Below are 18,898 nucleotides of genomic sequence, written 5' to 3'. Positions count from 1 at the left end.
CGTGCACACACACACACACACACACACACACACACACACACACACACACACACACACACACACACACACACACACACACACACACACACACAGAGACACACACGGATGGATAAATTCTACGTTTACGTGATTATAAATATTGGTAAAGTTGTAATTCTTTGTATTTTATTCATATCTGATCTGATTGGTTCTCTCCCCTCAGACGCAGACGGATGGCCGCGCGCAGACAGCCGGGGGTGAGAGTTGAGGGGTCACGAGGAGGTAAACACACGTCGCTCGGTAGAGCTCGGATCATGCATAAACCAGTACAATAAACCAGCGCAGTGAACCAGTGCATTCAACCAGTGCAGTGAACCAGTGCATTAAACCAGTGCATTAAACCAGCGCAGTGAACCAGTGCATTAAACAAATGCAGTGAACCAGTGCATTGAACCAGTACATTAAACCAGCGCAGCCTGCAGTCACCAGAACACATGAATCAGACCAATGTCTATCTACATTACATCTAAATTATTACAAATAATCGGATTATTAATTGTGATAATTGCTTTTGAGAACTCGAATAATATTGAATGATATTATATTGAAGATCCAGTGATAATAATTTAATTGTACTTGATAATTCCTGCGCGTAAAAGCCAGACGCGTCTGGCGCTGTCGGATTGTTCCTCAGCAAACACCCCAAAATATTAGGAACCAAAGGACTTACCTGTTTGAATCTGTTTAAATCGGATCCGATCAGACCGCCAAACATCCAGTGGTCTCTGAGACGCTGAGGGTTCGACCCGCGGAGCGGCCGTGATGCCGTTCACTGGAGAATGGATTAGAGGATTGGGTTGGCAGAGGGCGAGGGCGAGGGAAAGAGAGAGAGAGAGAGAGAGAGAGAGAGAGAGAGAGAGAGAGAGAGAGAGAGAGAGAGAGAGAGAGAGAGAGAGAGAGAGAGAGAGAGAGAGAGAGAGAGACCTCAAAATGGCATTGTTCACAGGAGTGTGGAACTGAGCGCCACCAAAAGTATGCACATATTTCGACGCACACATTCAGTATCCTACACACACATTTTATTTCAGAACGTCGATATTTAAATTAATTCAAATACAGAAAAGTATATTCACTGTCCAGAAATCAGCAGTTAGCAGTGAAACGCATGGAAACTGGCAGGTATGTAGAGTGATTCACCAAAATCAGATATGTGAAGTGAATAAATCCACGAGGTTCAAACGGGTATGAAGCTTCCATCAAAAGACGTTTCTGCTCTGACAATCTGTTTATTAATCAAAAGGTTAAATAATGAATTGCTTCATCGCCTAAAATGCAATCTATCCGTTTTAGAATAAATTATGAATTAGCAGCCTAAACATATCCATAAGTAGGCTATACTGAAACATTTTAATATTAGGATTTATTTTAAGAATATACAAATATGCAACAGATTAGAAATGCCTCTATTCGGATATTTTTATATTCTTATTATATTCTATATTATTTTTATATTCTTATAATTAGTAGGCTAAATTATTTTAAACTATCAAATGTAACGAGCGTTTAAAAGAGATCATGGATTGTATTCCGGTATTTTTTCCACTGGATTTCCACTGGATTACGGTATCACTGGATCATCCATCACGTCTCCAACACGCCGACATTTCGCCTCGCGACTAAACGATTCAAAGTTTGTCAAGGAGACGAAACTCTTTTGGGGCCTTTCTTTTGTTTAAATATATTTTCTAAGCAATTACATAATTTATTCTTCATTGACAAATAATAAAGTAACATAGGTTGTAGGTTTTCGGATTTCAGATTTAGGTCTATATGGTAGATAAATGTATATTGCTGTAGAATCACCGATTCTAAAGCCTGATTTCTTATTTATTATCTGGTTTCCAGCAGAATAACTAAATACCTCAGAAGTTAACTAATGACCCTAATGATAGTGTTCTAAAACCACATGGACAGATCAGGTTCTTGATCTCAGCCGATTAAAGATTTGAGGTGAGATGGCAGAGGTTCGTGAATCTGGACGCAAACACGCTCTGCTTCAAGAGCATCACATTCTAGACGTCTGCTTGGACATAAACACAGTTTAACCTGCTCGCTCAACGGGTCTCTGGAGAAACACTTCTATGCTTTCCCTTCTTTGTTCACATCTAAATTATTTATTTTTGTAGGAAACAAAACTCACAATCTTACATCTAAATGTATTTATCATGGGTATTTGCGTTTGATTATCCAGATTTCAGTAGGTTAGAGTTTAGACCACAGTGACTGTAAAGCTGATCCCGGCCTTGTTAGACACAAACTGTAAACATTAATATATTAAACATACATTGATGCTATAGCAATAGGTCCATTGGATACACAGTACAGCATCTTGCTTTAGTTAAAGAATAATTTGAATCATTTGAATCATTGAATATTCATTATGTTTTGATCATAATCTCAAAGGGTGCATGATCAGGCTGTGTGTATGATACACTGCTATAATTCCCAAGGTTTAAACACCTTAACAGCAATAATCAATAAACAACAAATCAAGTAACATTTCGGACATTTAGACTTTGCGGACTCAACTTTTGTGGCAAAAAGCTGAAACGCCCCAGAGGGGGAGGGGAGGGGGAGAGGAGGGGGGGAGAGGGGAAGGGACTGGAGAGATGGAGAACTTAAGGGGTGGAGCGGTTGAGAGTATAGACGTAAAGGGTGGAGAACTAGAGCGGTGGAGAACTAGAGAGGTGGAGGACTAGAGAGGTGGACGGGTAAAGACTGGAGGGTGGAGTGATGGTGGAGAGGTAGAGGGTGGAGGATGGCGAGCGGTGAGGTGGAGACGTGCAGGGTGAGCGGGTGGAGGGGCTGAGGCGGAGACGTGGAGGGTGGAGGGTGGGGGGGGTGGAGTGCTGCAGGCCTGCTCATTACAGGACCCATCCTGCCTTCAGCTGACTGGCTCCTCTGTTCTCCGTCGGCAGGAAGTGGTGAAGGCCTCACAGACCTCCTGCACTCAGCAGGCCTCACACACACCTCCACGCCCTACACCACCAGCAGCACCAGGGGGAGGCCACGCCGGTGTGCGCACATGTGTGTGTGTGTGTGTGTGTGTGTGTGTGCACATGGGTGTGTTAGTGTGCGTGTGTGTCCGTCTGTATATGTACGTGTGTGAGTGTGTGTGCATGTGTACGTGTGCTCACATGTTTGTGTGTGTGTGTTCGTGTCTTAATGTGTGCACATGTGTGTGTGCGTTTACACGTGTATGTATGCTTGCGTGTGGATGCGTACGTGTGTGTGTGTGTGTGTGTGTGTGTGTGTGTGTGTGTGTGTGTGTGTGTGTGTGTGTGTGTGTGTGTGTGTGTGTGTGTGTGTGGCAGTAGAGGGCAAGGTCAACCCATTTCTCTGCAAACAATCACATCACACAGGGCAACATACATTCCAGCCACCCCCCCCCTCCTCCTCCTCCTCCTCTTCATCAGTGGAACGTGGTCTGATGTTGGACCTCTGGTGTGTGTGTGTGTGTGTGTGTGTGTGTGTGTGTGTGTGTGTGTGTGTGTGTGTGTGTCTGGCAGGAGTCCAGATACCAGGCCCTCCGTCTACAGATGAGGGAAAAGCTGCTCCACATTATGATGACTTCATATTACGCACGTTTAAATCGGGCCGCACTTAGTTCTTTGTTCTTTGTGATTTGGAACTCTGAGCCTCGGCTCTTTAAACCGATCTGTTCTCCGAACGCTGCTGGAGACCTCGGCGTTTCGGTTGCGGTCTTTTTACGCTTTACATGATCGAGATATCAACGATTGTGGGGGGCTGGGGCAGGGGATACATCTGTGAGCACGATAACTTGGCTTTTTCTATCGTCACTAATCCGATAAACTTAAAAAGATAAAGTTGACAGACGAGGCTCAGGCGCCCCGTGGATCTTGTATCGTGTCCCGCAGCGCCCCCTCGTGGCACGTTTCAGCAAGCACGGGCTGATACAGATTAAATCAATCCAATAAGGTAATAAACGCGCAAAGGCCCCAATTAAGGAGAGCAGCTCTGTTGTGGCAGCCAGCGGAGTGGAGAGAGACAGAACTAGTCACCGAGTCACCGAGTGCACAGGAACACTTCATCTAAGTGTTGCCTCGCCTACTTTTCTCTAACCTTTGACGCCAGGGGGAAGGCCAGCACGACAGAGAAGCGTTCATGTGGGAATATTAACATTTAGCAGCCCTGGGAGGACCGCGTCACTCAAGCGTCACTCCGAGCTGTTCTCCATACGCGACCTTTAGGTCCGCTGCATGCAGCTTTAAGTTAAACTGTTTCTAAAGGAAAGAGAGAAACCAAACACTGGACAAGGCCTTCTGCAAGTGGCGTCCTTATCTAAGAAAACACAGAGTGGGTTAAAAACCTGGAAATGATCCCACGGTGTGGCAATTAGATACAGCAACGAGGGCCATTAGTATACAGCAAGGAGGGGCAATTAAGATAAAGCGACCCAATTAGGGACACGAGACTATGCCTAGGGTTAGCTGGTCGAAGGGTGATGTGGTCTGATGGGATGAAGCCTAGTGAGAGTTATTTGGCAAATTCCCCACAAAGCATTGGAATTCTCTTGAATTGGAACCAGATTTACTTCTTTTTTTCCTTCCCAGATTTACCCGATTACTCCATGCACGACTGTGCGTGGTCTCCTCGCCTCGTTATTAATCAGAAACACAGAACAGTATGAAAACACATTTTCAGCACGCAGCCTGACCTTTCAGACCTGTGGCCCCGGGCCCCTAGCGCCCCTCCCCCGCTGAGACCTTTAGCTCCAGCCGGCCCTCAGCCACACGGACCGCGGATTGGGGAGAGGTCACGGCGCACTTTAAGGCGCTTTGGTGGACATTTGCGTTCTACGTGTGAAACACCTCGCTTTAACGCATCCCCAACGGGTGTGTTATGTGGTGTTAGTGGGGGGAGGGGGTGAACACACACACACACACACCGAAAATTATCTTTTAATTTGGGGTATAAAAAAAATATAATAACTGTTTAATATTTTAAAAAGTTGGGCTAATTATGAACGTAAGGCCATTCTGCCACTAGATGTCATGATTCTTCTGTTGTTGAAAAAAGGTGTTTCCTAAAACGAAATCATGTCCATTCATTTAAAACCTCTCCCAAGAAATAAAAGGCCAAAAACACGACTTAAAAGCACAATTTAATACTCACGGCATAAAATAAACAGTGCGTTTAGTCAGAGAAGTGCCCATTAAAAAAAAATAAAATGATGTAACATGACACAACACTAAAGTTCTAAAATGTAAGGCGTACGCGTACCGTTCAGAGATTAAAATTGCAGAACGCTGATGTACCGTAAAGACGTAAGAATGATGCAGAGTGGAAGTACTGAACCAACAACCTGTACCAGGAGAGACGTCTCTCTGAGGAGGCTGAACCAACAACCTGTACCAGGAGACGTCTCTCTGAGGAGGCTGAACCAACAACCTGTACCAGGAGAGACGTCTCTCTGAGGAGGCTGAACCAACAACCTGTACCAGGAGAGACGTCTCTCTGAGGAGGCTGAACCAACAACCTGTACCAGGAGAGACGTCTCTCTGAGGAGGCTGAACCAACAACCTGTACCAGGAGACGTCTCTCTGAGGAGGCTGAACCAACAACCTGTACCAGGAGAGACGTCTCTCTGGGGAGGCTGAACCAACAACCTGTACCAGGAGAGACGTCTCTCTGAGGAGGCTGAACCAACAACCTGTACCAGGAGAGACGTCTCTCTGAGGAGGCTGAACCAACAACCTGTACCAGGAGACGTCTCTCTGAGGAGGCTGAACCAACAACCTGTACCAGGAGAGACGTCTCTCTGGGGAGGCTGAACCAACAACCTGTACCAGGAGAGACGTCTCTCTGAGGAGGCTGAACCAACAACCTGTACCAGGAGAGACGTCTCTCTGAGGAGGCTGAACCAACAACCTGTACCAGGAGAGACGTCTCTCTGAGGAGGCTGAACCAACAACCTGTACCAGGAGAGACGTCTCTCTGAGGAGGCTGAACCAACAACCTGTACCAGGAGAGACGTCTCTCTGAGGAGGCTGAACCAACAACCTGTACCAGGAGAGACGTCTCTCTGGGGAGGCTGAACCAACAACCTGTACCAGGAGAGACGTCTCTCTGGGGAGGCTAAACCACTGGATGGATGATCTTGGTGTGTGGATACTTCATATATTTATACATCCAACGTGGTGAAGCCCTGTAACACTGAAGTACTGATTAAAAGGGTACTCTGATGAGACTGTAGTACTCTGATGAGACTACAACTCTGATGAGACTGTAGTACACTCTCTCCTCTCTCTCTCAATGTGTTTTCATGAATGCTTTTCATTGTCCGTCCCTGATTATTATTCCTTGGTCTTTTCTCCGAAATTATCGGGTGCTGATACAAAAATACAAATAAAAAGTACCAATAAAATCTGTGGCGGTGGTTTAGAAGCTCTGAGTTTCTGTGGTGAGTGACGTCACACCGGTCTCCATGACAACCAGCCAAACCAAAACATCTCGTGCAGAACAATCTCTCGTGCAACGCGGGGGATGAGGAATACGCAGAGGCAGACGTACGGATCCCTTAGGCTCAGACCGTACATTAAGGACTGATCCAGGACCTGGCTGACCCTCCCATTCTCTACTCCAATCAGCTTTAGGCTCAGGTTGTACTGTAAGGACTGATCCAGGACCTGTCTGACGCTCCCATTCTGTACTCCAATCAGCAACCTGCTGAAGCTTTAGTTTCTAATAACATCACTACGTCTCAGTTAAGGTAAAAAAGGTGCATGCACACACACACACACACACACACACACACACACACACACACACACACACACACACACACACACACACACACACACACACACACACACACACACACACACACACCAAAACTAGAGAATTACAATTCCATGTAAATCTCATATGGCAAACCTTCTTACGGTAATCACGATCAATGTCATTCAAGTATCCTACGAAGATGTGTAAAAACAGACACCGTCTTACCCTTTCACAGTCCTACAAACTCACTATTTAGTCCGTTTCACAGAGGAAAGTCGTTTTAAAACTACTTCCGTCGTACATTTCCTCTCACAAAACTCACCAGAGACACGCAGTGGCCGCCTGACCCCAACAGGGGGCGACAGCGGGGCCGCATTACTAAGGCTGACGTCACAGTGTCGCTACATTGGGGCCGATTCTTAAAAAGAAAAGAGAAAAAGAAGCCACATTCATCCACGAAAAAAACCCTAAAAATATTAATAACAACAAAAGTGCGAGGGTCCTGCGGTCCGCACCGCGGACACTCAAAGAGTTCCGCCCGCCACACGCCCTGGGGCAGATAGACACGCCCTGGGGCAGAGAGACACGCCCTGGGGCAGAGAGACACTCCCTGGGGCAGAGAGACACTTCCTGGGGCAGATACACACGCTATGGGGCAGATAGTCTTGACGTCGTGGGGCAGATAGTGAAATACCACCCCCGCTACATTCCCTGGAGCAGATAGTCCTGATGCTGCAGCTGATGCTGGCCTGTAGCTACACACCCTGGGCCAGATAGTTCTGTCTACACGCCCTGGGGCAGATAGTCCTGTAGCGGGGCAGATAGTCCGGTCTAGACGTCGGTGGTGCGGATGCCGTCCTCGTCCAGGCTGAAGGGGAAGGCGTGGCCGGAGGCGTGGCTAGAGGCGGGCTGGGAGCGGTGGCGCCGGCGCCCGCTGGACCACGCCCGGGAGAAGGCCCCCCCGTCGGGCGGGGCCGGGGGGGCGTCGGCCGGGCCGGGGCAGGGCGGGGCGGCGGAGAGGGAGTTGGAGGAGGAGGAGGAGGAGGAGGTGGAGGAGGAGGAGAGGGAGGGCCCGGCCGTCAGGGAGCCGAAGGGGCCCGGCCCCTCATCCGGGTCCAGGGCGGGGGCCCCTCGCTTGGGCAGCGGGGTCCAGGGCTGCCAGCCCGGGGCCACGGAGCAGGACTTCATGAGCTGGGGCCTCCAGTCCTCGGGGGGCGGGCCCTGGGCGCTGCGGTACAGGGAGGAGCCGCGCTGGAACACGGCCCCCTGGGGAGGGGGAGAGAGAGAGGGAGGGTGAAGGACTGTAACATGACATGGTGACATGAAGACCAGCGGGCCTAGACTAGGAAGGAAGGGTTCTGAATGTCACAGGAGACCAAAACCCTTTCACTTTAATAAAACAACGTCAACGTTAAAATAAATGTGTGTCACGCTGTGTAGTTAAGTTAATTTGACTTCATTAAAAGTTAATTTGAGTTAAGTTAAAGTTAATTAATAAAGTTAAAACTCCCAATTGAAATTGGATCACACCCGGGACCAGGCAGCCATCTTTAACCAGTCAGACAGCGTAGCCTAGCCTAGCCTAGCCTAGCCTAGCTTAGCGTACCTGAGCGGGGCCCCTGAAGCCCAGGATCTTCCCCTCGATGTCCCGGATCCAGCCCCTCATCTCCTCCGGGGAGTCCGTCTGAGGGCAGATGAACCAGAGGCATGAGCTGCAGCAGCCATCAGACACACACACACACACACACACACACACACACACACACACACACACACACACACACACACACACACACACACACACACACACACACACACACACACACACACACACACACACAGTCCTCATCCGACCCCAGTTATCCCCATCATCTGACCTCTTTCCACTGGTGAGCCGGCATGCAGACACACACGCAGACACACACACACACACACACACACACACACACACACACACACACAGATACACTCAGACAGACACAAACACACACACACACACACACACACACACACACTGAATCAGAAACACACAAACACATACACACACACTCAGACACCCACACACACACACACACACACCCACAGCTCCCCTCCTACCCTGCCTAACCTCAGTCAGCTGCTTCCCTGAGGGAAACACAGGATGTTATTGTTGTCATGGTAACAGATGGTTTCTTGGCCAAATGCGACCTTTTTATTCCACTAAAAATAGTCGCAAGGCCATTTATTAGAATGTCCTTGTATATTAAAAGAGAGAGAAACACATCTAAACTTTTCTGCAGAAACACCTTTAAACCCTTCTCCTTCCCCTTCTTCTTCCTTAACGGAGACAATTTGGGACTAAATGTTTTCCTTTTGGAGGACAGGAGACATTTATTACAATTTAGAAAAAGTGGAATGAACACACACACACACTGTACATATTATCTATTTGATCTATTTTATATTTTTAGGCGTACATTGCACTACTTCCTAGTACTTTTTATTCTTTTTTACTATTCATATGTTATGTGTATACTTGGATGTTGCTACAATTTCGTTGTACAATGACAAATAAAAGGATTCTGATTCTGATTCTGATTCTGAATATCTAAAAGCCGACAAGATGAGAATTGCTCTTCAGACTGAAGTGGAAGATGACCCTAACCCTGAGACCAGCGCTAGGGGGTTGGGGATGGAGAGTACCTGCACGTAGAAGACCCTGGAGCTGGTGATGATCTCAAACAGGTTGTCCCTCAGCAGAAGATCCCTGCAAACAGCCACAGTCACATGATGAGGCTCCTGAGATAACTCCAACAGTGGAGGTGAAGACGGAGACACACAGACCCAAGAGAGAGACCAAAGAGAAACACAGACAGGCTCAAGAGAGAGAGAGACCAAAGAGAAACACAGACAGGCCCAAGAGAGAGAGAGACCAAAGAGAAACACAGACAGGCCCAGAGAGAGAGAGACCAAAGAGAAACACATACAGGCCCAAGAGAGAGAGAGACCAAAGAGAAACAGAGAGAGACCCAGAGAGAGAGAGACCAAAGAGAAACAGAGAGAGACCCAGAGAGAGAGAGGCCAAAGAGAAACACAGACAGACCCAGAGAGATACCGTAAACACACACAGAGACAGAGAGGACTGACAGACGTGGGCTGGAGGTGGAGGACTAACAGACAAACAAACAGAGGTGGACGACAGACAGACAGGCAGGTAGACAGACACACAGAGAGGGGCGCTGGAGGTGGAGGACTGACAGACAGGCAGGAAGACAGACAGGCAGACAGACAGAGGGGGGCTGGAGGTTGAGGACAGACAGACAGATAGACAGAGGGGGCTGGAGGTGGAGGACTGACAGACAGACAGACAGACAGACAGACAGACAGAGGGGGCTGGAGGTTGAGGACAGACAGACAGACAGACAGACAGAGGGGGCTGGAGGTGGAGGACAGACAGACAGATAGACAGAGGGGGCTGGAGGTGGAGGACAGACAGACAGATAGACAGAGGGGGCTGGAGGTGGAGGACAGACAGACAGACAGACAGACAGACAGACAGAGGGGGGCTGGAGGTGGAGGACTGACCCAGATTTGACCAGACATTCATGGACCTTCTGAACATCTCTCAGCTGAATGGCTCTGAGCGGCTCCTTGTCCTGACACACACACACACACACACACACACAACACCATTATAAACCACAGCCACGACACGCTCACATTGCGGTGGAGAGCTATCCAGTGTGTGTGACCTCACCGTCTCACACTTGTAGTAACTGACAGCGCTGTCGTCCAGGGTGAAGAACCGGCGCTTCCAGCTCTTCCTCTGCACACACACACACACACACACACACACACACACACACACACACACACACACACACACACACACACACACACACACACACACACACACACACACACACACACACACACACACACACACACACACGACATGATTCTCATTGGCTGTTAGCGCAGTCCTATGTAGCGCTAGCTTGACACAGCTGAGTCACGTTTATTCCTGACTCTGTTTCACAACCGTCTGTTTTTCTACAAGTCTCCAGCGTGCAGTCCGGCATTGGTTGCGCTTGAATGTCAATCAAGACCTCTTGCGGACAAGTAGGCGGTTCTTGTCACAGTGGATCAAAGCTGCGGCCAGACTTTCCGTTCGGAAAGACTGTGTGAGACTAGGCGGGAGACGTCAGGAATAAACCACATCTCCCATCTCCTCTCATACCACAGGGACCCACATGATTATATATTATAGATATTACTTCATCTATACCTAATCAGTTGAAGTCAAGATATTATTCTGCGGCGCTTTGAGAATATTGTTTTTTGCGTTGTCAAGGAAACTCCTTGTGGATGTTGTATCTGACCAATGTTGTTCATGTTGGATTTGTGGGCAGTATGTGGTTCAGGAGGTAGAGCGGGTTTGCTGGTAACCGGAAGGTTGCTAGTTCGATCCCCAGCTCTAGCTGAGTGTCGAGGTGCAAGTCACCTCACCCTAAATGCTCCCGATGAGCTGGCTGTCACCCTGCATGGTTGACACCGCCGTCGGTGTGTGAATGTGTGCATGAATGGGTGAATGTTAGGCAGTATTGTAAAGTGCTTTGAGTGGCCACTGGTTAGAAAAGTGCTGTATAAATGCAGTCCATTCATTTTAACATTTGTAGCACATTGATTCATAACTGTTAAAAGGTAATACCCATAACTGAAATATAATACACACCCTCAGAGCGCTACTGACCAATCAGGATCCAGCAGTGAACCACATGCTCCCTGCGGTGCGGTAGACAGTGGAGTAGAGCTGCATGTGTTTGAGTTACTCACCACGTTGCCCTGTTTGACGCAGTATCCACACCTCAGAACACCTGGCCTGTTGCCCCTCCTCACGTCCCCCTCCTCCCCCTCCATCTGGAACACACCATCATCATCATCATCATCATCAACATCCAGCTTCTCTTCATCATCAAACTCCTCCTCGTATTCATCATCCTCCTCAAAATCGTCACATTAATTTCTTGTTAATAACTTGTTAATAACTTTGTTATTAACAACTTTGTTATTAACAGTGAACACACATACACACACACACACCTGAATGGCAGTGTGCACGACCACTCCCCCGATGATTTCCGTCTTGTAGGCTTGCTGTCTTTTGCCTCCGTGGGGGTCTCGGACCACGGAGCTGACCTCTGACCCCAGGGACAGCAGGCCTCCCTTGGGGACCTTTGACCCCAAACACGACCAGGGAAAGTGCAGGAAGTGAAGATCAATAACAATAACAAAATAATAACACTAATAATAATGGATTAAATTAGTATATCTGTAGCTTCGTTCAATAACCCCAAGGCCCTTGCCAGGGATGGGGAGAAACCAAAACAGGAAACAAACACATGACTGTAAGAGTCCAACTGTGTGTCTCAGAGGGGTCAGCAGCCTTCTTATTGGCTGATGGATCCTGCATGGCTGAGTTCAGGTGTGTTTTCACACCTATTTTATACCTTAATCTCTTTTTACTTTGCACTACCATCCTGTATGTAACTCACAGACAGAGTACAGTAGCAGTTACCACACTGACTAGGTTGACCTAACCATGAGAGCTGATTAGCTCAGTATAGCAACAATCAATCCCAGTTGGTGCGACCCAACAGTTTACTGCCGTCGTCTGAGACCTGAGGACATAGAGGTTGGTCCAGACATGTTGATTACGCAGCTAACAAGTAATCCCAGGTTTCATTTGTTAAGAGATTAACATCCATTCAACTTGAAACGGCCCAAACTTCTAAGACTTTCTCTGCTAGCGATCAAAGGGGGTGTAGAAGGTTTTATAATCAACTTCATGTTCCAATAGACTTCGCTGTGGCCTATAAAGGTGCTTCTTCTTCTCCAGATAAACTTTGCTCTGAGATAGCATTCTTCTTCTACTTCTCCAGATAAACTCTTCTGAGATAGCATTCTTCTTCTTCTCCAGATAAACTCTGCTCTGAGCCAGCATTCTAGCATTCTAGCATTATAGCGCTCTTGCTCACGGGATTGTGAGCAATCTTCTTTCTGCGGTCTCGTCCATTGTGAGGGTTTATTATCTTACACAACGATGACTCATGAGAACCAGGCTGACCTGACAGAGTTGGGCCTGTTTGTTGTGGTTTGAGTAGCTTACAGCCTGAGCCCAGGAAGGTGAACTCATGTACTGTAACTCAATGCACCAGAAGCCCTTTAGTGCAGGTTAGCCTCCGCTACATGCAATTAAACTATACATTGGTTAAATTCTCTATTCTTCCGACCCCATTTGACTTAAGGAGTGCTGAGTCATTCATAAAACAGGTTCAACATCACAACACGATCTCTGAGCTGTGCTGAGCTGAGCCCCATCTCAGGTCTCTGAAGGGGAAGTGAGAGAACGAGTGAGAGAGCGAGTGAGAGAGCGAGTGAGCAGCTTCACTTCCTGTGTCACAGTGTGCAGGTGAAGAGGGGGGCGGGGGGGGGGGGGGGGTACATGTGCAACACAGGCTCTCAGATCTGAGATCAGAGAAGACATCTGGGGCCAGCCTTAACATGGGATCCACGCACTACTGAACACACACACACACACACACACACACACACACACACACACACACACACACACACACACACACACACACACACACACACACACACACACACACAGTCCATGTCCATGGTCCATGTCCAGTGCTACATGAGCAGACCACCCTGGTCCCATTCAGAGAAGGAAAGCAGGATTGTAATAATCTAATAAGAATGGAGATCCCCGACGGCAGGCTGGTTATGATCGCTGTATTACAGCAGCTCACAGGGACTTTGATGGCTTATTAGGATTTTATATTATTTTCAGCATTTCCATAGTAGAATGTGCGTGTGTGTGTTTATCAGTTTATGTTTATCAGTTTATGTGTGTGTGTGTGTGTGTGTGTGTGTGTGTGTGTGTGTGTGTGTGTGTGATAATGTCTGTGTGCGTGTGAATGAATATCAGTGTGTCCGTGTGCGCGTGTGTGTCCCTGCGTATGCGACTACATGTGTGTGGGTGCATGCGTTTCCGTGTGCATGTGTCTGCGTGGGTTTGTGTGTGTGTGTGTGTGTGTCCCTGCGTGTGCGACTATATGTGTGTGCGTGTGTGCGTTCTGCGTGTGTGTGTGTGTGTGCCTCACGGTGATCTTGCTGGCCCGGTTCAGGGCCGCCACCCAGTCCTTCATGTCCACCACGTCGTTGGCCTGGAGGAAGTAGCGGCGGGAGACGCCGTTGATGACTGCGGAGGACAGATATATTGGGCCGGTTCTCAGCGTCCTCACAGCGTTTATTTCAGTGAGCACCAGTCGACCCACCGTCTGTCGTAATGCGTCACCGCCGAGGCGTGACTACCGTTTCCACCCGGGAGAAAAAACGGAAATAAAACTCACCGAAGCAGAACTCCGTCTTCGGCTTCTGCTTCAGCGAAGCCTCGTTCACCTGAGGAGAGAGGAGGGCAGGTTCAGAGGAACGGACGTCAAGCGGTCTCTCGTCGCCGCGGTGACACCTGCCCGGGGCAGCTCGTGATTGGCTGTCAGCACGGCGGACTAGGGAAGCGCAGCCGTTATCTGCGAGGAGAACGTCGGGACATCGGGACCCTCCCCACTCTGAGACCCACAGCTCCGAGCTCAGCATGGGGTCTGAGCCTTGATTGGTTTCCCTCTCAATAGACCTGGAGTAGGACCGGACTACATGGCACAGCCCGAACTAACACACACCCCAGATCCAGTGATTCAGGAGGCAAAACAGATGGAAAGCACAGGACAGTCGTGGAATGACAGATGACTCGGTGCTAGTCCCGGTATTAATCGGCTCCAGCTCCAATCGGCTCAATAAACATGACACCGTGCTGACGCTCATGTCCAACCCTCTACTGACACCCTGATGTCCACCCCTCTACCACCCCTACCCCCTCTACAGCCTGACACCCTGATGTCAACCCCTCTATCCCCTCTACCTCCAGAGGTCCACCTCTCTACCTCGTGACACCCTGATCCCAGCTCTCGCCCATCGCTCAAACCGGTCGTGAGAGAGAGAGTGGTGGTGGAGAGAGAGATAAGTGGGCGATATCAACAAGGGAATCCTCTATTTTCGTCTATTTCTCGTTTAAGAAGGCTGCGTGTACACGCTCATTTGGGTGGAGGAAGGGTTTTAGAGAAGAGCTTTACCTTGGAGATGTAGGTGAGCTTCAGGCTGCCGACGGAGCAGGCCCCGCTCGGCAGATTCTACACACAAAAACACAAACAGCCATTAGTCCAAGAGTCCAAGGTCATGCAATCCCATTGGTCAATTTCACTTCCTCTTTTCTGTTTATGTCTGCTCGACTGTCGCCATAGGTCATGTGTGTACATGTGGACACGTGTGGGTACATGTGTGTGCATGTAAGTGTGTGTTTCTGTGTGTATACATGTGTATGTATGTATGTGTGTATGTATGTGTGTTTATCTGTGTATCTGTGTATGCCCACGTGTGTGTATGTGTGTGTGTGCATGTGTGTGTGCGTGCGTATCTGTGAGTGTGCACGACTGTGCCTGTGCGCGTGCATATGTTTGTATGTATGCGTGTGTGTGTGTGTGTGTGTGTGAGGCCAGCACCTGTGGGTTGTCCATGTACCAGAGCAGGGCGTTGCTCTGCGTGTCCAGGATGAAGTATCTCCTGAGGAAGCGCCCGCTGCTCTCCTTCTCCTCCAGGTCCAGGAAGCCACACACCCGGTTCAGCCGGTCCACGTACGGCATGCTGCTGCTGCTGCTGCTGCTGCTGCTGCTGCTAGGACCTATCACTGCAGCCCCCAGAGACACAGGCAGGGGACTCAGGCAGGGACTCACTGACAGACACCCGATACACCCCCCGACCCGCCCAGTCTACGGCCCTCAAGAGTCATGTACATGATACGATGTACATGATGTCCATAATACACTCACCACTTCCCCTCCTCTGTCATTCACACGCACAATCACAGACTCATGCACACACACACACACACACACACACACACACACACACACACACACACACACACACACACACACACACACACACACACACACACACACACACACACACACACACACACACACACACACACACACACTTGCACACTCATGCAGACGGGCAAAACTGAAAGCGAGTGGCGCTCAGCAGTTTTTCATGTGACGTGATGGAGGCAGCTCCCCCCGCAGCTGAGACAGCCTCTCAACCACAGACACAAATTACAGAGTAACTCCTCCAGTTCTGCACACACACACATTCTACCATCCAGAGGGGAGGGGTGGGGGGGGGCGAACGGAAAGAGAGAGAGAGAGAGAGAGAGAGAGAGAGAGAGAGAGAGAGAGAGAGAGAGAGAGAGAGAGAGAGAGAGAGAGAGAGAGAGAGAGATGGAGAGAGACAAAGGGACAGAGAGAGAATGAGGGATGGAGAGAGACAAAGGGACAGAGAGAGAATGAGGGATGGAGAGAGACAAAGGGACAGAGAGAGAATGAGGGATGGAGAGATACAGAGATATAGAGACACAGAGAGAGACCGAGAGAGAGAGAGACAGAGGGCCAGAGAGAGAGTGGGAGAGACTAGGGGAGTTGATGGTCGGACGCATTGATTGCTATGATGCGGGCTGTGAATCACTGGTTCATGGTCTGATTCCTCATGGACCGATCAACAGACGGCCATTGTGTGAGTTCAGGTATGCCTCAACCTCACCTCATTGGTTACCTTGAAAGACCGTGCTATCTATGTGAGACATCTGACCTACATAGAAACGCTTTGTCCACCATGGTTGACAAGTACACATATTATGGAGATGGGATTATCCCAAACTCTTAAAGTCACAGACACCTCCCTCCTTCACACCCAGCCCCCCTCCCATTGGTCAGGTTCACTGCCCAGGTTCACCTGCTGCCTCCAGTTCCACCACCGCTCTCAGACCTCCCAGTATGAACCAGTCTACCACCACTCACACCTCCCATTATGAACCAGTCTACCACTGGTCAGACCTGCAGTGTGAACCTTATCCACAGTGGAACAACGCATATCATCCCATCTCATCTCAATGTGAATGTGAATTGGGTGTCAGATCTCATAGCATGCGGTGTAGAATGTGAATTGGGTGTCAGATCTCATAGCATGCGGTGCAGAATGTGAATTGGGTGTCAGATCTCATAGCATGCGGTGCAGAATGTGAATTGGGTGTCAGATCTCATAGCATGCGGTGCAGAATGTGAATTGGGTGTCAGATCTCATAGCATGCAGTGCAGAATGTGGATTTGGTGTCAGATCTCATAGCATGCGGTGCAGAATGTGAATTAGGTGTAAATCAGAGCATCTGAACTCAGCACAAAATAAAGTCCTGTCGGAAGTCTCAGAAGACGTACAGATTCTTTGTGTCTGGAGTCTTGTGTACTTTATTTATTAACATGACTGATTAAATGAGTCAAATACTTTGAGCTGTTGTCCGCTAGATTATTAGGATGTTAAAGATAGTTCCTTATTGGGTAGAGCCTACTGGAAAATGAGGAGACCTACATAAGTCTTTAAACAATAAGCTTATGGTGCCCTGAATGTCTGAGTCTCACCTTCACACACACACACACACACACACACACACACACACACACACACACACACACACACACACACACACACACACACACACACAGCATGCGTATCGATTAGTTTTGCGCTAAGGTGAAAACAAATGCATGATGACGTAATTCATTTTATATTTCGGTTTGAGCAGTGTTTGAATGGAATAAATGTGAATGACTTTGAATATCGAAGTCCTACTAAACTCTTCATGATTAACAACTGAAATTGAAAACATTGCCTGAAAAGCTGATTAAAACAGTTTGCAGAAAAAGGACCACAAAGCTACCTGTCAAACCAACTGTGAAGCGCACCTTTAAGAGAGAGAGAGAGAGAGAGAGAGAGAGAGAGAGAGAGAGAGAGAGAGAGAGAGAGATGACTTACCTTACCTTTTAAACGACATTATCCGACACATTGTCCGATCGAAGTGTTTCCGCGCAGTCGTGACACTTCATTGAAACTTCATCGGAGAGCCAACGATAGCCTTCAATGTCTGACTGGAATGAAGTAAAGCGGAATGCCGTCTTTTTCCGGGTTGGACACTTGGTGATTAGAATAAACCGCCCCGGATATGAGCTGAGCCCCCGGACCGCGTCCTCCTCCTCCGCCGCTCCGCCGTCCCTCTGCGGCAGGAGAGGAATCCGCTCCCTTCGTTTACATTCGGGTTATTGAACCACGATGTGGACGGTCATGTCGAACCGATTCAAACACACCGTTTAGCGGGTTCAGAATGACGCACACACGTACGTGCACACGTGCGCAAACACACACACACACACACACACACACACACACACACACACACACACACACACACACACACACACACACACGCACAGACGCACACACGCTGACAAATAAACACATGCAGACAGTAATCACATGAGGAGGCGGATATATTATCACACACTTGTCATAGATGTGACAGGCGTTGACAGAGTCACGATTACACTGCGAATTGAGGAAGAAAAGAACAGAGACTAGAGTAGGACAGACTTGTAGGAGAGACTTGTAGGCCTAGACTAAACCTTTGTTTTCCAGGGATAGGCCTATACGTGAAACAGAGAAAAACGGCTTTTAAGTTTTTTGACAGTCCAGATTGTTTTGCAAGTAGATAAGTGGTCAAACTTTTAATAAAAAATGATTCATTAAATCATTTTCGCCCTAGAATATGATTGACCTATGACCCATAAATCCATAAACTGCTCTCTGCGCTTTCTTTGCATTATGAATGAACGACAGCAAAGTGCAGTAACTAGTGGTTCAGTTTCTATCTTGGAAAATGTTTTTCATAAGTGACTACATTCTATTTGTTCAATAGATTTATTTTCATGTCTATTATGAGATTTAAAAAATACATTATTTTGAAGATGAAACCATGAGACTTTTTCACAAGATAAAACATTTATCAACAAGTTAATTGTGAATCAGAACTCCTTTAGCCAGACGTCATATTGTTGTATGTTTATGTTTGTTGTCGTGGTATTGTTGTATGTTTATGTTCAGTGTGGTTTTTGAGTTCCTG

At 48.1% G+C, this 18,898-nt stretch overlaps 1 protein-coding gene across 3 annotated transcripts; it reads right to left on the bottom strand.

The window, feature by feature from the left end:
* Positions 1-5,133: 5,133 nt before the first annotated feature.
* On the bottom strand, positions 5,134-18,078 carry LOC311342926 (pleckstrin homology domain-containing family A member 2-like). 3 transcript variants are annotated; one of them, XR_014633454.1, is made up of 13 exons: positions 17,763-18,078; positions 15,393-15,577; positions 14,967-15,023; positions 14,190-14,238; positions 13,941-14,038; positions 11,866-11,997; positions 11,599-11,682; positions 10,520-10,588; positions 10,348-10,418; positions 9,466-9,529; positions 8,390-8,467; positions 5,540-8,049; positions 5,134-5,409 (listed from the first exon to the last, which is right to left on the bottom strand). XR_014633454.1 is itself a non-coding variant. In XM_084467772.1 (12 exons), the coding sequence occupies exons 2-12, from the start codon at positions 15,531-15,533 to the stop codon at positions 7,615-7,617; spliced, it is 1,278 nt and encodes a 425-aa protein (XP_084323898.1). In that variant the 5' UTR covers positions 15,534-15,577; positions 17,758-18,078; the 3' UTR covers positions 5,134-7,614. The 3 variants fall into 3 exon arrangements, 2 of the variants coding, with proteins under 2 accessions (XP_084323898.1, XP_084323897.1); XM_084467772.1 differs by having other exon boundaries at positions 5,134-8,049; positions 17,758-18,078; XM_084467771.1 differs by having other exon boundaries at positions 5,134-8,049.
* Positions 18,079-18,898: the final 820 nt, after the last annotated feature.

The sequence above is a fragment of the Micromesistius poutassou genome, assembly GCF_964030765.1.
Source record: "Micromesistius poutassou genome assembly, chromosome: 5".
In the NCBI taxonomy this organism is placed as follows: Eukaryota; Metazoa; Chordata; class Actinopteri; order Gadiformes; family Gadidae; genus Micromesistius; species Micromesistius poutassou.
Note: the sequence above shows the minus strand (reverse complement) of the source record. Positions and strands in the feature narration are given on the sequence as shown.